Consider the following 25,009-nt stretch of genomic DNA (forward strand, 5'->3'; position numbering starts at 1 on the left):
TACGAGGCAACAATTTCGAAATCTGTAACCAAACACCTTAAATCAACACTACCTTATCTCAAATTCATCAAATTCACCAAATAATCGTGGCATGTTAGCTTCCTCAAACGCTTTCCATGGCATCTCGCGCTACCACATTCCTTCATCATTCGATTGTCCCTACAAAAACCCTAACAAATCTCAACGTCCATAATCAACAAATGGGTCCCCCCCCCCCCGACCATTTGCCGGAAAACCGGTTTTTCGGCATTATTATTGACTCCCAGAGTTCATTACAGAGTTGTTATTTTCAATGAATGTACTTAGAAACCCTATACGCACTATCGATGTTATTATTGTGCAGCTTTTTGAGATCACAAAGTTTAACTAATTGGTGGAATCTTTTGATCTCTTCGTCCCGTAACTGTTTAAAGAGAATGTGTTGGAATAGTGACTAAGATCGTGATTTAGGGCTGAGATTTGTGGTTTTTGCGTTTTGTATGCACGTTTTCTCTTCATCTTTTTCATTTGTAAGAAAGTCTTCGCAGTCAATTATTTACGATTGCTTATTAATTTCAGAGTGGCGCGTGGATTACGGTGTGAATTTGTTATTCAATTTTGGAATTAAGATTTGGAAGTCGGGGTGAAGTTTTTGAACGAGACAGAACGTTTACACATTAGAAAAATTGAATTGAACATTGGGGTTTGATTGAAATCCTTTGCGAATTAGGGTTAAAGGATAGGAGATAAGGGTCAATTTGGAGGGAATTGGAAGAGGGTGTGTGGATGGTGAGAGCATTGATTAGACGTGATTGTTTTCTGTGGAAAAATTGTCATAAGATACATGCTTCATTCTTGATAAGTCACGTTGTTTGAAATCACATTGAAATGAATCGACGTGATGACTCGATGGTAAGTGCCCTTGAAACAACTAATACAGCCTTTCATAAAACAGAGTCACGTTGGCTGGAATCATATTGAAATGAACCAACGTGATGGTTTGGTGATAACTGCCCGTTAAAAAGTCAAACGTCAAACTTTTGAACATGAGGGATGAGTGGTCTTCAACTTTGACCATGTCCGTATGGACATTAACCATTTCTTTATTCTGTCTATCATATGTCACCAAACAAACATACTTTAAATACATACTCAAGCCGCAAATGCAAATTCTATTATCACTTTTATATACTTTAAACTACTTGAAAGTTATTATTTTTTTCTAACTTAATCTGCAGGGCTGACCTTGAGAATTCATGTACCCTGTTCGAGACTGAAAAAACGTGTCATTAGGCCTTAACGAAATTGAGTATTTGGCTCATTAAAGGTTTAAACCTAATGGCAATGGGCTAATAAATAATCTAAACCATAAAAATAGTTTTGTAAGTGGATCAATGTTGGTGTTTGTATGAGTATACTCTATGAATTTATTTACTTTTACATTTACATATCGGATTTTTTATAAAATAGCGTGCCCTTCGAGTATCGGGTCCTGGCCGGTAGTCCTCCTCGCCCACCCTAAACGCCGGCATGTTAATCTGGATCATATGAAACTTCTGGTATGATAATATTCTTGATCATAAAATCAAATAAACATATTAGTGATCCTTGAACTGAGCGAGTTTTACCTCACCGCACTGTCGTGTCTTCGGGCGAGCGTTCACGGGCTTCGGCCCTAGGTTAGGGTTTTTCCTGATTCGGATGCGAGTGTATCCCGATGTGATGAATTTCGCCAGTATCCCATTTAAAGGATTTGTTGGCCGTTCATAAAAAATATAATCACCGGTTACACACTAGCATGCTTATGGATAACATTGAATAACAATTATCCTATATATTAATAATACAACTTTATGAATAGTACTTTTTATATGATAATAATATATACATTTTTTTTTTACTTTTTAAGTTGGATAAACCCGGTGTCAACCGGCACTGGTACGCTCCGGTTTGGTACCATTAGTGCATTTTATATTATAATAACTTTTAAATTTGTATCACGGGTCGGGATAAGCTTGGTGTCAACCGATACTGGTATCGAAAATACATGTACGCTTCAGTTCGGTATTGGTACATGAAGGTAAAAACCGTCACCATCCTGGTACGGAAAACGTCGAAAGTCGGTACCGAATTGATATTGAAAATCTTTTAGTTTGGGAAATCCGGTACTGCTACCCGGTACAATTTGCTCATCCCTGATCACGGGCAACGTACGAACAACAACACTATCGTACAACTTTTTTTTGTTGATTTTCTTCAACTTTTAATAATTTTTTTAGTTTCAAGGGTAAGGATGAGCTCAGTGCCAACCGATACTGAATTGACACTTTTTATATTATAATCATATATACATTTTTCTCTTTACTGGTATCGATGATACTGGTACGCTCCGGTTTGGTATCATTAGTGCATTTTATATTATAATAACTTTTAAATTTGTATCATGGGTCGGGATAAGCTTGGTGTCAACCGGTACTGGTATTGAAAATACAGGTACGCTTCGGTTCGGTTCGGTATCGGTACATGAAGGTAAAAACCGTCACCAGCCTGGTACAGAAAACGTCGAAAGTCGGTACCGAATTGATATTGAAAATCTTTTAGTTTGGGAAATCCGGTACTGCTACCCGGTACCATTTGCTCATCCCTGATCACGGGCAACGTACGGACAACAACAGTATCGTACAACTTTTTTTGTTGATTTTCTTCAACTTTTATTATTTTTTTTAGTTTCAAGGATAGGGATTAGCTCGGTGCCAACCGATACTGAATTGGCACTTTTTATATTATAATAAATATATACATTTTTTTCTTTACTTTTTAAGTTGGATAAGCCTGGTGTCAACCGGCACTGGTATCGAAGATACTGGTACGCTTCGGTTTGGTATCATTAGTGCATTTTATATTATAATAACTTTTAAATTTGTATCACGGGTCGGGATAAGCTTGGTGTTAACCGGTACTGGTATCGAAAATACAGGTACGCTTCGGTTCCGTATCGGTACATGAAGGTAAAAACCGTCACCAGCCTGGTATAGAAAACGTCGAAAGTCAATACCGAATTGATATTGAAAATCTTTTAGTTTGGGAAATCCGGTACTGCTACCCGGTACCATTTGCTCATCCCTGATCACGGGCAACGTACGAACAACAACAATATCGTACAACTTATTTTGTTGATTTTCTTCAACTTTTAATAATTTTTTTAGTTTCAAGGGTAGGGATGAGCTCGATGCCAACTGATACTGAATTGACACTTTTTATATTATAATAATATATACATTTTTTCTTTACTTTTTAAGTTGGATAAGCCTGGTGTCAACCGGCACTGGTATCGAAGATACTGGTACGCTCCGGTTTGGTATCATTTGTGCATTTTATATTATAATAACTTTTAAATTTGTATCACGGGTCGGGATAAGCTTGGTGTCAACCGGTACTGGTATCGAAAATACAGGTACGCTTCGGTTCGGTATCGGTACATGAAGGTAAAACCGTCACCAGCCTGGTATAGAAAACGTCGAAAGTCGGTACTGAATTGATATTGAAAATCTTTTAGTTTGGGAAATCCGGTACTGCTACCCGGTACCATTTGCTCATCCCTGATCACGGGCAACGTACGAACAACAACAGTATCGTACAACTTTTTTGTTGATTTTCTTCAACTTTTAAATTTTTTTTTAGTTTCAAGGGTAGGGATGAGCTTGGTGCCAACCGATACTTAATTGGCACTGGTACCGAAAATACAGGTTATGGTACATGTATATGAAGTTAAAAACGGGTAGCGAACCAGTATCAGGAACGCCAAAAGTCAGTACTGAATTGGTACTTAAGATATTTGGGTTCGGGAAATTCGGTACTGGTACCCAATACCATTTGCTCATCTCTGACTACAAGTTTCATACGAACCACATCATTACCATACAACTTTTTTGGTTGATTTTCTTTTGGTTATTTTTTGATGTTTTTTTCTACATTTTATTTTTATTCTTGTCAACGGTTCTGTGCGCAATGCGCTCGTATTGATTTTAAAACACAAGTAAACACAGACTAAATAATAAAAGAAGTTAGCTAACACAAGTAAACACAGACTAAATAATAAAAGAAGTTAGCTGCAACGCGGCGGGATGATAAAACTAGTTCCATTAAATGTGGTTATCGTACATGTGTAATTCACGTGTTTCTTGGTACATAATTTTTTTTATAAAAGTATATAGGCAAGGTTTCAAGAACATGCTAAATACTAAAAAATAATAATATTATCCATGCAGGGTTGAATTCAAATGTAGTATTTCAATGCAATCTTTTCTAGGCAAGGTTTCAAGAACATGTTAAATACTAAAAAATAACAATATTTATCCATGCAGGGTTGAATTCTGGATTTCAATGCAATATGCAATCTTAAGTTTTTATAATATTATCCATCCAAGGTTGAATTCAAATGTAGGATTTCAATGTAATCTGCAATCTTCAGAATATTAATAAGCAGTAGTCTAATATAATATTTTAAAATAAAAAAACAATAGAAAAGATATCTACTAGGAATGACAATGGGTCGGGTTCGGATCAGGTATTGGTAATCCCATACCTATGCCCGGTTGTAAAATCGTGTCCCATACCCGACCCAATACCCGTCGGGCATATATCGGGTAATTACCCGTCGGGTACCGGGTATACCCGCGGGTATCGGGTATACCCATTAGTTTGTTAAAAGATATACATTGTGATTTCCAAATAATTTTTTACTATTATAATTATTATATAATTGTATTTATGTAACAACTATTATAAATTAAAATATACATTACATACATATAAGTTTTATCATAAATTAATAATAACTTTATAATATTTATACACTTATATGTATATAATTCACAACATACAAAATGTAAATACTATCATCAAATACATATGCTAAAAGAAAATTTATTTTTTTTTCACATTATTAACATATTAAAATAAATCACTAATAGATAAGGGTTAATGGAAAATTAAAATATAAATTAAAAACTTCGAGTATATGATCGGGTATATAGTTTGCGTAAACGGGTATGTGGTTTCGGGTAATCGGGTCAGGTATCACCTAATCCCATACCCGACCCATACCCACGGAAATTTTTAAAACTAACCCCATACCCGGCCCAATACTCGTCCGGTATCGGGTATACCCGTCCCATTTGTGTCGGGTTTCGGGTATACCCGTCGGGCTCGGGTATTTTTGTCATCCCTAATATCGACGGTCACTCATATGATATGGTGGTTTAACATAATAAACCTGGGCTTATAGCTCAGTGGTTATGGAAATGAGGGAAGACTCCTCACCGAATGGTCTCGAGTTCGATTCCTGATCCACCCGAGTTTTACCGGTTTTGCATTGTCGTGCCCTCGGGCGGGTGCAGGGTCGGGTTTTCCCCGGAACTGGTGGCATGGTGGGCTAGGGGCTCCGTGCGTGCAGATTGGGCTGCCGCGAGCTACCTTTCGGCCAATGAGTGCCGCGTACAATAGGGGTCAAAACTATACGTTTCAAAAGAAGAAGGTCAAAAAAGAAAAAAAAGGCTTTATTATAAATAAAGAATGCCTAAAAAATGAAAGCAGTTGCAACGGTGAATAGTTTTGTTTTTTCAGAGTTTGCGTAAATGGTACTATTTGGGAGAATACGCCGACATATGTAGACAAAAACGATGAAGTGGGTTGGTGGCCGAAGCCACCGACTTTCTCTTTTAAGAGTAAGTAGAATTTTTGCTAGATTCGTGTTTGTGTGTCAGTTTGGTGGTTCGTGTGTTTAGGGTTTATTTCCTTTTAATGAATGATATAAAATAGCAAACAAGATAGCGATAAACTTGTTAATACAGAGAAATTACACAACAATGTAATCAGGTATAACCTGCTATTATGCTAATATAAATGTGGTAATTTTTTTAAGTTTTTTTAGTTAGTTTTCAAGTTTTCACAATAAAAGAAGTTTTCGCTTAAACCAGTGGCGGAACTAGAACATTAACTCAGGGGTATCCTAAAATAATTTTTTTTTCACCGTGCAATCGTACAATATTAAAAAAAAAGACAATAAATAAATATAGTAAAACTAATATCTAATAGATTTGTCTTCTTTTTTTTTTCATAACTTGAAATCGTTCTATCACACCGTCGTCTTTTACTTCACGTAAAAAATCCTTTTCGACCACACAAACCATAGCATTGTTCAAAAATTCTGGGCCCATTCGATTGCGTAAATCCGTCTTGACAAGCTTCAATTTCGAAAAACACCTTTCAACGGTTGCGGTTGCAACCGGTAAAAGCAAAGCTAGCTTCACTACCCGATAAACTGAATGAAAAGAACTATGCGTTCCCGTTTCAACCATAACACGTGCAAGATCACTTATTACATTCAATTTGCAAATTTATCACCATTGCTTATAGTGTGACGAAATGGGCAATTGGGATTTGGGCTTATTATTTTCAATTGATTGGTATCCTCGTAGTTGTGTCGTGCATTAAAACTTCAAGGCAATTGAGCAATTATTTACAATCTTTTATTATTTTGGGCTAACATATTGGCCAATTGGCCTTATTATTTACAATCTTTAAATGATTTGGGCTAACATATTGGGCAATTGGGATTTGGGCTTATTATTTTCAATTGAGTTGGGTTTACAGACTCTTTTTTAGGGGTGTCCTCGTAGTTGTTCAGGGGTATCCTTGGTATAAAAACCGAACAAAAAATAAAATTTTACACTACTGATAAAAAGTTGAGCCGTAGCCCGTGCTACGACTCGGACAACATAAGGTCCGCCCCTGGCTTAAACCCTCCCCTACTCTATAAAATGTAATAATTTTATTTATCCATTTGGTGGACGGTATTGACTTGGATAAAGCTTCCGTTCCCGGATGAAGACCGGAGTATATAACAATTGATGCGGATGGCTAAAGACATTCACGGATCAAAAAGATTGGAAGAAGATCATTGGGGCGATCTTAACGGTAGCGACGTGGGAAATCTGGAAAGCGAGAAACGAGAAGATTTTTAACAACAACCACATTCACCTTAATAAAACGACGGATATCATAAAAGAAAGTTCTTATTTTTGGATTACGAATAGATCAAAATTTTGTAATATATTAACTGGGCGGGATGGTATGAATTTAATATTTGAAATGTAATTATGTAATATCGGGTTCAGTTTCTTACTGACCCACTTTCTATAATAATATATAGAAGTTTTGCCGTTAAATAAAATACATGGTGCCTCGTTAGTTAGTTAGTTAAAATTGTATGAGGGCAAAGGAAGGAACTATGAAAGTAGATAAAAGTGGAAAACATTAAGTAGATAATATAATAAGGTAAAAGATCAAATAGGAAGTTAATTTTCGCTAGGAAGGATAGGAAGCCATAAGATTATGACATGTGGCAAATTTTAAAATAAAGAGAAAGGGTATTTTAGTCAATCCAACTCCTTCTTCTTCCTTTTTCAAAACCCAGTAACTTCAAAACCCACCATTTTCAAAACCCACCATCTTCAACTATTTCTTCACTTTCTATCTCAATAATCACTACATTATAGTGCGATTTTCATCACCAATCAATGATTCAAAACCCGGTCAACGTGTTCTTCAGCTTTTTTTTTTTTTTGAAGAAAACGCAGTTTAATTTCATAAAAAAATCTCGTTTTTTCCGGTGATTTTGGAGATAATCACTCGATTCGTTCGATCCGAGCGTTTGATAAGTGTTTCTATCATTCAAATTTCGTCAATTGATGAAGAAATTGGCTTCGATCCATGTAAGAAATTCTTTAATTTCATTTTCACGATCTGGGTTTTTGATTTAGTCATTGCGTTTTACGATCTTTGCGGGGGTCTGGGGGCGGCAACCCCTGGTAGCGGGGTCCCAGGGGCGGCACAGTGACAGACAGTTTTATGTGTCCATTGCGTTTTAGAAATAAGAGAGTTTTATGTGGTTTCTGGCTATTGCGTTTTAGAAAAAAAACACATTTTTAAGTGTTTTTAGTCATTGCGTTTTAGGTAAAACACATTTTTTAGGTGTTTTCAGTTCATTGCGTTTTAGAATGAGTCATTTTTAAGTATTTTCTGGCCATTGCGTTTTACATATAAGACATTTCTTTGTGTTTTTGTGCATTGCGTTTTAGGTAAAACACTTTTTTATGTGTTTTCAGTCCATTGCGTTTTAGAAAACAGACATTTTAAATGTTTTCTGGCCATTGCGTTTACAAATAAGACATTTCTTTGTGTTTTTGGTGCATTGCGTTTTAGGTAAAACACATTTTTATGTGTTTTCTGGCCATTGCGTTTTACAAATAAGTCATTTCTTTGTGTTTTTGGTGCATTGCGTTTTAGAAAAATGTCAATTTTTAGGTTTTTTTTTCATTGCGTTTTACGTAACTGGTGGTTTTTCTATTGCGTTTTACGCAACTGGGTTTTAATTTTTTTTTAAATATAGCAATAGTATACTCGTTTTAAAGATAAAAAACGCTCGATTTTTTGGTGCAATTTTTATAAAAAAATAATGTCGTATGAAAGAGTTATTAACGTTTAAAAAATGGGGGGGAATTGGAGGAGAGAGAAACTATTGGCTTGGATTGACTAGAATGCCTTGAACAAACTCACACGCCTCTTTTTTTCCTTTCAATTTCCCTAATTTAATCTTAGCCCTTGATTAATTAAATGGATGGTCAAGATCACTTCCTAGCCTTCCTAGCCAAATAAACTTCATATTGTATCTCCACCTAATATAGTAATGTAATGATTATAATCCTTTTTACTTGGCTCCCACGAAAATTTACAATTTATGCTCTAACTATATACTTATTACATATTTAGTCCTCAAGTTCAATATCACATGCAAAAAGGTAACTCAAAGGTCAAAAGGAGACGAGAGTCTTGTTACCTGATTCTTTGTAAGACTATTTGTTATGGCTCACTTGAGCACCCCAAGCGAGCGAAGTCCACTAGTTCATCTGACGCTGACTGGATGCTAATTGTACACTTGATAAAGTGGCCCGCTCAAGGTGAGCAACTTGTTATGGTCTAGGTGAGCAGCTCAAGCGAGCGAGTTTTTTTTTTAAATTAAAAACAACATTATATTAATTAAAAATATAATTAAAAATAACATTTTATAAATAAAAAAGAACATTAAACTTAAAAAAACATTATACATTAAATTAAAAATAAATAAAACTGCAAGTTTTTTTTGCCTTGGCTTCTAGTTTTTTTGCGATACGCTTTTTCTCGTTTCCTAGTAGGGCTCGTCGGCCCGGTTCTAGGCGACTGAAGTCCTTAGTTATGAAGTCTAAGTGTCGCAACCATTGTTTTTTTCTTTTTCACCTCCTTCGATTCCTCCATAGCAATAGTTATCCTCCGAATTCATCACAAAATAGTTATCCTTCGAATCTCATCACAAGTGGATTCAAGCCTTGCACAAAATAATATACCCATTCAGCATCCTCCGAAATGTGAATCCAAGCCTTGCACAACACTATTTTTTCCTCCTTCGTCCAAGACGTCGTGAGTCTTCTCGTGCCGGACGGTTCTACCTTTTTTTTGGATCCTCCCGCTCTTCCTGTTTTTTTCCTTGTCCTCTCTTTTTGGCTTGGACTTTAACCGGTTCATTTTGTGCATCCAGAACGTATTCCGGCGAGAGCGGTGGCATTTGGCTCATGTTGTGTTCGAATTGCTCGTCGTACGGGTCGTCGAGTGAGACCCAATTACCATAGACCAAAATCCACCACTTGTGGCCTAGTGGTAGGGTGACTTGGTTCTCCAACGGAGACTCAAGTTCAATCCCCCTTGTGTCACTTTGGTAGATAAGACAATGATAGATAGAGAGCTTAGCCTCCTTGCAGAGGTGTCAGACTCTATCCGGAGTCCACCCGGGTTTTCGTCCCACCATGTGTTACGCAGAGAGTTATGCTCTTGTGGTGGCAGAACGACTGTCAAGTGACAGTCAGCGGTATAATTTTCCGGGGAAACGCCCAAGCCAAACTCTGAAGCCAGCGTGAGTCCGGTTAAGAAAACATAGTCTAGCCGGAATAAGGCAACATGGCTCTCCAATTTAGAAATACGGTAACCTAATACAAGAAAATCGACCTTCCAAAAAATTAGCATGGACCAAACAAGTCAGAAAAACAAACTATTGGATAGAAATTCAAAAGTGAATAATTTGCAAGTAAAACATAAATTTGTCTTTCCATTTTGGTCATCACTCATCATCATCACGGATGCTTCTTCCTCACCATCGTGGAACCAACCCCCCTCAGTCCTCACTCCCTCCTCAATCTCTATCCATTCTTCTTCCAATAATACATATATATATCACTCCCTTCACTCCATCTTTTCCACTCAAACAATTCCATTCGTTCAACAACAATCAATCTCTCTAATTCCTTCACTCACATGGCGTCACCAGACGAATCTTCAGCCATAGACTTCATCCGTCAACACTTAGTTATTGAATCTGAATATCTCTTCGATTCACCTACTTCTTCTTCATCCTCTGTTTTCGACCAACAATTCCAATTCAACATAAAACCTGAACCAATTCTTCACTCAAACACAACTTTTCACGACCGAAAACCCACGCTAAACATATCAATCCCGTTTCCTCCGCCGGTGACGGCGGAGACGGAGAGAGTGGAGGAACAACAACCACCGCGGCGTTACAGAGGAGTGAGACAACGGCCGTGGGGAAAGTTCGCGGCAGAGATTCGCGATCCGAACAAGAAAGGATCTAGGGTTTGGCTAGGGACGTTCGACACCGCTATAGAGGCGGCGAAGGCGTACGATACGGCGGCGTTTAGGTTACGGGGTAGTAAAGCGATACTAAACTTTCCGTTAGAAGTCGGTAATTTAAAACAAACGGCGCCGGTGGTGGTGAAGAGTAACACTAACGGCCGTAAGAGGATGGCGGGAGATGTTGACGTGGAGGAGAGAGAAAGTCGGAAGGAAGTGAAAGTGGAAACGGAGATGGTTGGGCCGTTAACGCCGTCGTGTTGGACGGCGGTTTGGGATTGTTGTGAGGGTAACGGGAAAGGGATATTTGAGGTGCCGCCGTTATCTCCTTTCCCAATGGTTGTTTGAAGATGATTTAACGGCGTTTAGTAAATGTGGAGCAGTTGACTTTTTACCGTTAGTGTCATCCACATCCCCATCAGAAAAATAAAAAATAGAAAAACACGAAAGAAGGGGGTTGAGGTGTTAAGTGTACAATGTACATAGAGAATAGCACGTTCTTGGTTCTTTTTATTTTTTTATATGTTTTATCGTGACAACTTATTTTTTTATATGTTTTATCGTGACAACATAAAAGTACACCAAAAAGACCTTTATTCCAACTTTAGAAATATTATTAATAATAGTAATCGTTTTGAGTTCTGATATTTCAATGTAACTACTAGGTTTTTTCGTGTCAACATTGCTTTGATTCGTTATAACACTAGTTTAATATCGGCACTCGTAATGACCACTGAAAGACGTATGCTCGAGAGAATATTAGTATGTGTTTCACATCGATTGAATATCATAAAAACGAAAATCGATACCAGTAAGGATAATATTGATACTGACACCGATGATATTCGATCAGAATTGATTTCGATTCGTCACAGCACGTGTAAGAACATCAAGAAAACCAATCATATGTATTCTTGACATTAAATTTAAAACACACTGATAACTTTTTTCTTAGCATGATGTTTTAGATTTCATGCCTAGAATACATTTTATTGTGTTTTAAATTGTGTGTTTAGTGTTTTTCTATGCCTAAGACCCCGCGAGCTTCGCGGGTGGCTAAACACCAACTAAAGACGTAAAATAATTTAAACGTAGAAGCGTTAAAGTGTGATTTGTTAAGCCTAATATTTTGAGACAGTTGAGCACGTCCCAATAGTACATCTACATAATGTTCGTTACAAATTAAGTTTTTGTCAACTAAACCTTCATGATGTTTTCATGATGTCTTCTTTAACTCCACTATCGCATTCATCCTCTGACATTATCAATTCCAATCAGGACGACTTAGAATTTAAAGCTCTATTGCTAGATTATTAAAAAGAGTTAATTACTGTTTTCGTCCCTGTGGTTTGTCAAAAATCACTATTTCAGTCCATTAGTTTAAAAATTGCAATTTCAGTCCTTGTGGTTTCACTTTCGTAACCATTTCAGTCCACCTCGCAACCATTTCAGTCCATGTACTTACAAAATAAATGGATTGAAATGGTTACGAAAGTGAAACCACAGGGATTGAAAATGGTCACGAAAGTGAAACCACACGGACTGAAATCGCAATTTTTAAACTAATGGACTAAAATAATGATTTTTAACAAACCACGGGACGAAACAGTAATTAACTCAAAAGAGTTAATTACTGTTTTATATACATGAAATTAATTTGAAAAAAAATAGATTCTTACTTAAGTGTAAGAACAACTCAAACGGGTTCTTAGAGATATCAACTGGTTGGCTACCCTCCAACACTTGATTTGCTATAAATCCCTTTTATTATTATAGAAAAAAATAAGGTTATAACCCGGAAATTTTCCGGGTAGGAAAATTTAATTTATAACAAATAAAAGTATAAAAATAACACTTCAACATCTAAAGTATCATCTTTTCCTTTTCTCCATCATAAATTTTTAATTGGTTTCTTAAACTTTTTCTTGTTGTAAAGAGCCATAAAAACATAAAAAAGCAAGAATGTAAAGTAAACGTCTATATTTAGAGCATTTACATTGGAACCTCTATTCTATATTATACAGAGAAAATAATAGAGGAAACAACAAAAATACCTTCACATTGAAATTTCTATAATAGAAAAAAAATTAAAGTAAAGTACACCTCTATATTTATAGGGTCACATACATTCAACCCTCAATATTATTATTCTGAGTGTGTAATATCTAATATGATTTTGAAAAGCTTCATTTATACCACAACCTCACCAATTTTGAAAAGACCCATTTTTAAAAAAAGATTCATTTCATCACAACCTGTTTTAATCGAGTTAATCACAGGTTATCCTCTAAATATCTTTTGACATCTATACATAAAATAAATACAAACAAACTAATCATAAGTCCGTCTTTAAACAATTTTTCAAAGTTTATCTACTTGAGAAATTAGAGATAAATATAAAGCAAATCACCCGTTAGGTAAAAACGGTTGAAATTGCGTTTTTTTTTCAGTAAACCAAACTTTATTAATCATCAAAAGAGGGATACAAACAACAATTAAGCTTCCAAAAAAACACACTAGGATACATCCAAAATACTCTTACCCCATTGCACATCCAATCACTTTAAAAAAATTATCTATACACATACACTAACCAAAGTCTAAACCAGAGAAAGTGGACCAGATTGAGAGATTGACGCCTATCGATCTGTTAATCATCCACCAGAGAGTAGCCTCCTTAACGTCTTGCACTATTTTAGTTTGAAAAGCATCGACCCCTTTGAAGATCTTATCATTTATCCTTAACCATAGCCTTCATACTGTCATGAGAAATACAATATAAATCGGCATTTTTTTTTCGTGGGCGTATCCAGACTAATTCTACATACACAAACCTTCCAACATATTGATTTAACGAAGATACGTGAAACGAACAAAAGACAGGAAGAGCAGCTTTTATATTTTTTTATCATACTTGTAATCATTTTATAAATAATGCTATACAAAATTACAGGAAGAGAAACTGTTATAGTTATATTTTTTTATAATATCAATCATAATGCTATACACACCTTGTCGTAGCTTAAACACATTTCTTCAGATTATGGCCCAATTTGATCAGATTATAAAAAACGAAGAAAGATTATCATGAGATACTGTAAAACTGGGGTTTAGGATGTAAACTATAAAAATAACAAATTAATTTAGATGATTAGCCTTGCAGAAAACCCAAATCGGGAAAGTTTACCTGAATCGTTAACGAAAAAAATCAAACTCAGATTGGGTTACTCAAGCGGATATTAATCACTAGAATAAGATCGGGTATCAAACATAAGAGCACACATGAGTTGATTAATGGAACAAAATGGCGAGGAGAAGAATATACATCAGTGAATCGAATAGAGATCAATTTCCCATAGGATCCCATTTAAGATATACATAGATAATAGATAAAGAACGGTGCAAGATATACCTTTTCTTCAACTTCTCATAGGATCCCATTCAAGAGTTCCTTGTAGGGGAAGGAGTCTGAAAGAAGCTCATCACCTAAAATTACAAAACACAATTTGAATTAGATATGCAACTCGAGTACAAAAACAATAGTCGAAGAAGACTCGAAGCATCCCTAAAATTACAAATAATATAGTCAAAGCATCTCATAAAAAACATCAAGATTTCAAAGCGTTCGAAATTTAAAATCAAATACAATAATGGTTTACTTCAAAATTTAAATTTAAAATAATGATTGACTTCAAAATTTAAAATCTGAAAATCAAATCACTAATATCCAATCCCGTAAATCAAGCAAACTTATTAGGAAAGTCTAACTTTTCAAATTTAAATTCAATTGACAGATTCGAAATTTAAAATTAAACACATTAACGGCAAACTTTCAAATTTAAATATAAAATAATAATTGACTTCGAAATTGAAAATTTAAAATCAAACACAACAATGGTTTACTTCAAAATTTAAATTTAAAATAATGATTGAATTCAAAATTTAAAATCTGAAAATTAAATCACTAATATCCAATCCTGTAAATCAAGCAAACTTATTAGGAAAGTCTAACCTTGCCAAACAAAACCAACCGACATAGAAACAAACTCATAAGAGAGGGAAAAAATATAAAACAAAACAAAACGAGGAGTTTCAAAAAACGTAAATGAATTTATTTATAGAAACACTACAAATGTTCCGGAAAATAATACAATACCAAATTTATTAGTAACTAAAAAATACAGCCAAAATTAAATGAGCATAAAGTATGAAACCAAACATTATACCGGATAAAAATAGGAAAAAAAAACAATAAAACTAAAATTTTTTATTAACATGTCCGACGAAGTTTAATAGTCCGGCAATGGCATAAAATTTAGGGTCAACCATGAAAAAATAAAAAAAAAACAAAACAAAAGAATCATTAATACATATTAAAACAATACAAAATTTATTAGTAAAAAAACAAAGATTTTCAAATTTCAAAAGATATCATAGTTTGATTTGCCAAAAAAAAAAATAATAACTTATAAATTATAGAGATTAGCATAAATAATGAAAACTGTCATTATACCGGATAAAAAACACCAAAAAAACTATAACATTAAACTTACCTCTTGTGTTCGAAGAAGATTCAGACTCCTGCAATTGCATAAAAATTAGGGTTTATCATGGAAAAAACAAAAAATAAAATAAAAAAATCAGTAAGAGCATCACTCTTTCAAAGACATCAAGAATAGATCCACTAATAAGATTAGATTCGAAAAATTTAAATCATCATCAGCAACACAAAAATATAGAAAAATGATTAAAAAAAGTGAGATTAAACATTTAAAATACATAACAATCTAATCTAGTTTACATACCTGCATAATAAGTGGAATGATCTACAAAAAAAGAAGAAGAACAAATTCTGAGAAACTTGAAAATTAATGTGATTGTCGAAAATTATGGAAACTAACACAAAATTTGGAAGCAATTAAAACTTTAATATAAGTTATATTGATAAATTTGGAAATACGTTACAATTTAGACAACTTTGATAAGTATCCATAATTGATATAAATTTCAAAAATTCAAATTTTGAAATAATCAGTCAAAACAATTTACCTAAATAGTTAAATATTATTCAAACTTAAATTCAAAACCAATGAGGTTAATATATTCATAATATAATCAATATCTAAATGATTGTGAAAAAAAAATCAATCACAAAAAATACAGAAAAATGATTAAAAAAAGTGAGATTAAGCATTTAAAATACATAACAATCTAATCTAGTTTACATACCTGCAGAATAAGTGGAATGATCTACAAAAAAAGAAGAAGAACAAATTCTGAGAAACTTGAAAATTAATGTGATTGTCGAAAATTATGGAAATTAACACAAAATTTGGAAGCAATTAAAACTTTAATATAAGTTATCTTGATAAATTTGGAAATACGTTACAATTTAGACAACTTTGATAAGTATCCATAATTGATATAAATTTCAAAAATTCAAATTTTGAAATAATCAGTCAAAACAATTTACCTAAATAGTTAAATATTATTCAAACTTAAATTCAAAACTAATAAGGTTAATATATTCATAATATAATCAATATCTAAATGACTGTGAAAAAAAATCAATCACAAAAAATACAGAAAAATGATTAAAAAAAGTGCGATTAAGCATTTAAAATACATAACAATCTAATCTAGTTTACATATCTGCAGAATAAGTGGAATGATCTACAAAAAAAAAGAACAACAAATTCTGAGAAACTTGAAAATTAATGTAATTGTTGAAAATTATGGAAACTAACACAAAATTTGGAAGCAATTAAAACTTTAATATAAGTTATCTTGATAAATTTGGAAATACGTTACAATTTAGACAACTTTGATAAGTATCCATAATTGATATAAATTTCAAAAATTCAAATTTTGAAATAATCAGTCAAAACAATTTACCTAAATAGTTAAATATTATTCAAACTTAAATTCAAAACCAATAAGGTTAATATATTCATAATATAATCAATATCTAAATGATTGTGAAAAAAATCAATTACAAAAAAATACAGAAAAATGATTAAAAAAAGTGCGATTAAGCATTTAAAATACATAACAATCTAATCTAGTTTACATACCTGCAGAATAAGTGGAATGATCTACAAAAAAAAAAAGAACAAATTCTAAGAAACTTGAAAATTAATGTGATTGTCGAAAATTATGGAAACTAACACAAAATTTGGAAGCAATTAAAACTTTAATATAAGTTATCTTGATAAATTTGGAAATACGTTACAATTTAGACAACTTTGATAAGTATCCATAATTGATATAAATTTCAAAAATTCAAATTTTGAAATAATCAGTAAAAACAATTTACCTAAAGAACGATAAAGAAGACTCAAAATAACACCAAATCTATGGAAAACGAACCTGCTTGCAATCGATTGGAAGAATGATCAGCTCTCTAAAGGACCTGTTATCAACAAAGACATCACAATTTTAAGGATTTAAATAGAGAATGATGGATGAAACATTGCTTAAGCTTAAACAATAATCTGTACTATAACCTTTCTGGTATGCCAAATCATCATTCCCAATTGTTGAACTGTAATATTGTCAGCAAACAATGTCACCTCTAACAATTGCTCAAAATCTACTTCAATACGTGAATTTAATCGGAAAACCTAAAGATGAACATATGATAGAGAACATCAAACAGGAAGCGACATTATCAAACATGAATCGATATTTGAAGAATTGTTACCTATTTGTTGAATCGTTTGGAGAAGACAGTGATGGATCCCATCTTTCAAAAAGCACAAAATCTTGAAAAATATCACAGAAGCACTCAAGAAATGAATATAGGTATTGATGAATGCATAAGTTAGAAATCACTGAAACCCTAAGAAGAGGCGGCGGCTAGGTCTTCCAGACACCAACAACGTCGCAAAAAGAAAATTGAAAACACGGATACATACCTTATACGCCGCATAATAAGGACTGGTTGCTTCCACTCGCGATTGAAGATGAAGAAATCTAGGGTTCAGGAGATTGCAAATAACATATTAAAGATCGATAAATGATATCTAGGGTTTAAGGAAGAAATAGATAGTGTTTAACAATGACAAAGAAAAATCAAAGAGGGAAAAGAAAAATAACATACCTATGTTTTTCGAAGATCAATCGATGAAGAAGGAAGAACCGGATGCAGGAGATGGGTATTAGGGTTTTGGAGTGAAGTGAAGCGTATTAAAGAAGCTAAGGAGGATGGTTTTGTTGGAAAAAGCAAAAAAAAAAAATGGTCTAAGCAAATGCCACGTGGCAAGTAATGGCTTAAGCTAATGCCATGTGGCTTAAGCTTGTTTTGCTTTATTAGAAGTAGTAGATGCCAAAAGAATCTAAAACACCATGCCTTAAATTTAAAACACAATGTTTGTCTGCATAGATTTCATGTTTTTCTATATTATACCATGCTAAAAAAATCCAAAATATCATATACCTAAACTGAAGATCATAAACCATGCTAAAAGAATCTAAAATATCATACCTAAAATTTAAAACACAATGCCTACATAGATTTCTTACACTTTATAAGAAAAATGTCATTTGTAAACAAACCGTTACCTAGTCTCATATCGTATATAGATTATTATCAGCCATCACACGTCTTACTAAATAGTAGGCTATCTTAAAAGACAAATTTATCAATATAACAACCTGCTCTTCACTATTTGGATATGATTATTTGTATAGTAATGACGACTATCGACATAACAATCTGCTGTTCACTATTTGAATATGATTATTCGTAATTTGCATAACAAAGTTATTCTATGGAGCAAATAAAACTAGATGCTTAAATTTATATTAATTTCTTAAAAGAAAAAGAATTGATCTATAAATATGTCAATGAATTCTAGTAACCGGGGTTCCCTTGACCCCTCTTGATGCCGACCATGATATAAAAGTGAGATATGTTAGTATTATAATCTTTTTTATGCTTTTGTTCTATAATCAGAATGAAACCATGAAGCAAATTTCCGACCGATTTGTAACTAAATATCAGTGGAAAATATCCAGTCGTCAAAAGGTCTATCGCATTTTCGGTAGTAAACAGTTCAATCGCCAACGTTGAGATGGAAACCGGTCGTCAAAGTGGGTCAAAAAAGTGATCATAAAATTAAGTTCAGGTTGGTGTGTTTAAGCGATTGTCAAAACCGATTACAATAGTTATTCAAGAAGGTTTTGATGACAATAATTGATTTTTTTTAGTAGATTATGTCCAATAAAGCATATCTACTGTTGGAAAAGGCAGCCATCAAACCCCAATAAAAAAACAAAAACAAGTCGACATTTTGTGATCCACAACTAGCCCCACACTGTTACATTTGAATTGAATCCCACTTGTTTGCTAAAAAACAAAACAATAATAATGCAAATTCATGAACCCGTATATGAAAGCAATTAAATTGACAGATGGTTCATCCATAACAACACCAACTTGTTGGTAAATACAAAAAAAAAAAAAAAAAAAAAAAAAAAAAAAAAAACTGTTTTGGAACATGTACTCTATATATATAGTAGAGTTATTTACTGAATGTAACCTTTTATTTATAAACATTACTTATAGTATAATAGTATACAGTTTTTTTAATTTCTTTGCTATATTTTAGAAAATACCTCGTTTAGAAATAATAAACAAAAGTGGAATAAAAGCAAAATTAACATATTTAATTAATTAATTAATAAATAAAATAAACTAACACTACAAAATAAAGGAAGTGGGGTTTACAACTTTACATTGTTTGAATATTAATTTGCTTGAACGATGTAATGTAGGTTTAAGTAAACAGTAAAAATAGAGATGGTAGAAGAGGCCATTGTAACAAAGAGCATTCATATCTCATTCTGCATTTTTATGTGAGTAGATTCTGTATATTATAAAAAGGAAAATTGGTTTTTAATAAACCAACTTTTGTCCCGTTGGTAGATAATAATCTTACCTACGTAATTGGTATACAATAATCCTACCTATCAACATGTTGGTTCTTAATGAACTTTCGTTAATTATTTTTAACTGAAGTTAGTTTTTAAGTTTTTATTTATTACACAAACAGTCCCTGTAGTTATAATTTACTAGTTTTAACTATTTTGTAAAACAAAAAAAAAAACGTCAAGGACCATGTAATTAAATTTTATATATACATATGTGTACTAGTTCCAGATTTATCACAAACACTAGGGACTGTTTGTGTAATAAATAAAACTTAAAAACTAACTTCAGTTAAAAAAAACTAATGAAAGTTCATTGAGTACCAACGTGTTGATATGTAGGATTATTGTATACCAATTACGTAGGTAAGATTATTATTTACCAACGGGACAAAGATTGGTTTATTAAAAACCAATTTTCCTTATAAAAATGGTTTTGAGTGAAGGAGAGTATTATTTAATTGATAAAGAGAGGGACAATATACAGGGGCGGATGTATATAGAAACAAGGGGTAGCCTCCGCTACCGATTGGTCGGAAAATTTTTGACGTTTTTAGTGTAAATTTTGAAAAAATTTGACGTTTTTTCGATTTCGTTACCGCCTATTTATAAAACGTTACCGCTTGGCCGGAATCCTAGATCCGCCACTGACAATATAGTAATTTTTAGTGTAATTATAGAAATGAAGATATTGGATGTATTTTTATGTGAGTAGATTCTGTATATTATAAAAAAATGATTTTAAGTGGAGAAGAGTATTAGTTAATTGATAAAGATGAAGAAAATGTAGTAATTTTTAGAATAAATATGAGTGGTGTAATATAGTAAGGGTGAAGGGGGTGCACACCTAATAGGTGAGTGCACTCTCTTACGCCAAACCAATCCCCGTGTGCCACATCAACTCCCCTCTTAAACTCCCCTAACACCCCATTTGATGGCGCCACTCCCCTATTAGGTGAATTGGGTTTTTTTAAAAAAAAAAAAAAAAAAAGAAAAAAGGAAAGCATTGATTGGTTGAAACAAAGCTGGCCCCACCACCTTTCCCCTCTCTCCGTCGGTAACCTCACACCCATCTTCACCCCCGATTCGGGACCCCGCGGGGATGGCGGCGGTGTTCCCGATCGGGGAAATGGTTCACCGCTTCCCTCCCCGATTGCGCCCCGTATACCCTAATGTTTTTATTCCAACATTTCATGAAAGAATCTTTTATCTTATACCTGAAAATGAAGGTAGAAAATTAGAATGTCAAACCTTTTTACTGGTTATTTTTTCATAATATTGTCGTCCTTTCCTTTTTGATATTTATAGAGAGGATTAAAGATCTACATGGTTAAAAAGCAAAATTTCATATTCTAAATAATATAATTTTAATCGTACTCTAATTTGTATTCATGTTTGGTGAAGGTTGACCCATTGAATTTTCAACCTTATCAACATTAAATTCAACCAAAGTTTTTCAAACTTATTTTCAAACTTATCAACAATGTCATATTATTCTAAAATACAAGAGAAGTTAATTTATTTTAGATATACTATATGAGTCGAAAATTCGACTTGTACCAACAAAACATGTAGGTCCGGTTTTGATGTCAAGTGGGTATGGCTTAATGGTTGTACCAAACGCATGAAAGGTAGTACATGAGGAGCAACCAAGTGTGTAGGGTTGAGTCGACTAGTTTCAAGAAACCATTGGCTATGACCTTGAAAGATGGGCATTTATTAGATATGGGAATTGAAAGCAATTTGTTAGATATTTGTACATTTATGCCCAACACTACTCAACTTGCTGCACAAAAGTCATTAATAACCAACTTCAACATCACAATCGAGTTGGAATGTACTTTCACAATTGATATTTCTCGAAATGTATATTCGTTCTTTTATTTGTATTAGCTCTGTCAAAGCAATTAACGATTGAGTTCGGGTGGTAAATAGAGGTGAAAATATATTGATGGTCGCATGGAGGTACTGGTGGTAGCATTTTTGCCAATACGGGGAGCATGATGAAACCCATGGGGTTTTCAACGAAGGTTGTCAATGACATCCTAACTCATGACAAGAGTTGAACAAAAAAGTTTATAACGGCAAAAGTTTATCATAGTAATAACAACAACGACTAAGATATTGATTTCGATAATCGTAAGAATATAAAAATGATATTGTTTTCATTTAACTTTTGTCAAAGATTGCTATAACAATATATAAAATATTGTAATAATCGTTTTTGGTAACAAAGAGAAAAAAATGTTACGTGACAACACAAAAACATAGTGATCCAACAAAAATAAATATGGTACACATAAACTCGCAAGGGTGTTAACATAATTGGGCTCACAAATCGTGGGCCCACAACCAAGACATCAAATTTCAATGAAGTGTTCCCATAGTCCATAGACGATACAACTTGAACTTTGATTTGCCACTTGGTCACCAAGTTCACATCATCAAAATGTAACAAACATATGAGTTTTAAATAAGATCATAAAACTTTTCAGACGTCATGTGATTATTCGACTCTTTATATTAATATAGGCTATATATAACCTTTAGTGTATTGCAACGCTGGGGGTTTACTGACGTGCCACCTCAACACCACACATCCATTGCTCCACGAACTTTAGACCTTCTCTTTTGAAATTTAAGAAACACAAACCTTTCTCTCTCCTCATCCTCTTAGAAAAACAACCAATATTTGCCACGAACGATCCATGGCTAAGGCCTTGCAACTCCCCAACTCTCTTCCATGTCTGCAGCTTTCACCCAACTCCTTAACATCATCATTCGTGGGGATCGATAGACCCCATTGATGCTCTTTGTTACTTTACGAAACATATACTATCAACCCTATTTCAATTATCACTCCTAATTCGACGTGATTTAATAGTTAGTAATGAAGATTTATGAATTACAAAATGATATTCTAAGATCACATATGATTAACATTAACTTTTTTAAATTAAAAAATAGAATACAAAAGTGTGAAATATAAGAGAAAAATTAAAAGAATCTTGGGTTAACAAAATTGTCTTTTAGGTATAGATTTGCATCGGAGATTCACGACCAGAACATACTAATGGTACACGAATAAAGCTAAACCGATACCATCTTGTTGTCAGCTTTCTTGATTTAAAATAAAAATAGGATTATTTTCCTCAATAAAAGTTTGCTAGATCTTTTTGCTAGATCCATCAATAAAAGTTTTTTTCTTCACTTGGATCACTGAGGTTTATAAATTGTTGTCAAATCAATTTAAATCTCTAACACCGTTAAAATTCGACGTTAAATATAAAGTAATCTTGTCATTCTCTTTATTTATTTAATATTTATAATTTTTTTACCTGCACGTGTCACACCCCAACCGATGGCGGAAACATTGGGTCGGGACGAAAACGGAATTGCAAGAGACTTAATAACACTATTTGTGACAATATTTAATAACTCAAAAGTTCATTTCATGACTAAATCAAAGTACATCATTTTGAAGCAAATACAACATAATCAAGAAACAAATTACAACATTAAGTACAAAATTAAGATGAGTTTCTAGTTCATCCTACTAAGTTCCATTCGTCATCATCATCATCATCAAATTCCTGCAATATGTATTAAAGCATAGTTCAACACAAAAAGTATTGGCGAGCATACAAGTTTGAATACTAACATAAATATAAAAGTTTAAACGAATCCACATGGAATAATAGTTAACTAGAATTAACATACGATACTAGCATGCAACTATAAATGTTAACCCAAAGATTCCCGTTAGCGTAATCTAATCATAGCAATGAATAGACCGTTCTGTTTACTTAACATGACCTCAAGAATATGGGCGGTGCGTTAATCCTATAGCGCTATACATGTTAAGGGAGGCTCGAATAAAGTTAATGACAAGTATAAAGCATAAGAATAGTCTAGCATATACGAATTCAACCATAACGTGTTTAAGCATGTATATTGGATTGTTTGTTTGTCATTTAAGCATAAAGTATGTGTTTGAGTTATTTTGATAATGTACACGTATTACACCCAAAAGTGTTAAAGGTAAAAAGGGAGTCGAGTATACTCACGGTTTTGCAAGCTTTCCGATTAAACTGAGAGTTGATAATTTGTTGAGATGGAAACACCGAAGTTACCCTACATGGGGGAAGCGGAGGTGTGTGAGTATTCGTATTTTGACAAGAGATTCGGATTGGAATTTAAGTATAAAAAGTATGTATTCATAAAAATATATATCTTGTCTAAGTACTCGTTTTGACACTAAGTTTTTATATGATTTCATGGGTCCTAACTTACCCATTAGAATAAAAAATGAGGAACTTAGAACAAAGATAAAAATAACCTAAGTTCACAACACATAACCATAAACCGATTAGCATCATGAATTCCGCTATATGTATATATATCATATATCTTATAATAAGTCCATCATAGATTATCATAGATTACATACAAGTCATGCATGGAGGTATGAACACCTCACCAAAGCACAAAGTTTATCAACTTTCTTCATAACCCGAGTTGGTCATGAATAATAAGAACTAACTAAATAGTAGATTATCTAAGTAGCCAAATAAGAACAACCCGGGCGTGTCATACCCAACATGGCAAATGTTGGAGGCGGGGCAGGGTTAACTTACTTTGATTCTAGGAAACTACTTGGATGAACACACACAAGTGCATAAGTGAGGTAGTGGAACTAATTCGGAAAGCCAAGGCTCCCACCGTTCACACTTCTACCAAAACACAAGTTCATCCATACTGAAGATGGTGAACCGTGGATGGTTTCAACACTTGGTACATGTATGAGCATAATTTTAAAGAGTTTTTGAACTCGTTTCTTGGTGGTAATCAACCACAACACAAACCCACAACTATGAACTTAGTTGGGAGCATGGTGGGTATAAGATTCTACAAAGTTTTAATAAAAAATGTAAGGTACAAGAACATATTTAAAAACAGAATTTTAGTTCTACTCTGGACCTCAAATGTGGAGACGTTTCACCTTCGTTTGCCATAGCAAACTTGTGAAAACCTTCCTAGAGGTTATCCAACTAGAATGAAAGAAGAAAACATAGGAAAATAAGAAGAAAAGTGAGCTAAAACTCACTTAGAATGGTTACAACTTTCTGCAAAGTTCTTGTAGATTAGAGAGTAAATAAGAAGATTTGAGAGTGATTTAAGTGGTTGGAAAATGTTTAGGAGTGCATGGAGGCTCCTATTTATAAGATAGGATTAGGATTTAAGTCATTAATGAAGTGGGAAGTGATTGGGTATTGTAAAAAGCCGAAAAAGTAGGTAAAACGTGGCTGTTTGCGTTTTCTGCCCGTAACATGTTGCCAGCTCCGTTTCGTGCGAAGGT

At 33.5% G+C, this 25,009-nt stretch overlaps 1 protein-coding gene and 1 long non-coding RNA gene across 2 annotated transcripts; one reads left to right on the forward strand and one right to left on the reverse strand.

Moving 5' to 3' along the window:
• Nucleotides 1-10,228: 10,228 nt before the first annotated feature.
• On the forward strand, nt 10,229-11,366 carry LOC118486787 (ethylene-responsive transcription factor 5-like). The gene has a single exon (XM_035983555.1). It carries the CDS (start codon nt 10,384-10,386, stop codon nt 11,065-11,067), a length of 684 nt encoding a protein of 227 aa, XP_035839448.1. The 5' UTR covers nt 10,229-10,383; the 3' UTR covers nt 11,068-11,366.
• A 5,931-nt stretch (nt 11,367-17,297) lies between these two features.
• Nucleotides 17,298-17,921, reverse strand: LOC118486788. Its single transcript, XR_004879885.1, has 3 exons — nt 17,822-17,921; nt 17,637-17,694; nt 17,298-17,342 (listed from the first exon to the last, which is right to left on the reverse strand). It is a non-coding gene; the product is annotated as an uncharacterized LOC118486788 (long non-coding RNA).
• Nucleotides 17,922-25,009: the final 7,088 nt, after the last annotated feature.

This window comes from Helianthus annuus, chromosome 14 (genome assembly GCF_002127325.2).
Source record: "Helianthus annuus cultivar XRQ/B chromosome 14, HanXRQr2.0-SUNRISE, whole genome shotgun sequence".
In the NCBI taxonomy this organism is placed as follows: domain Eukaryota; kingdom Viridiplantae; phylum Streptophyta; class Magnoliopsida; order Asterales; family Asteraceae; genus Helianthus; species Helianthus annuus.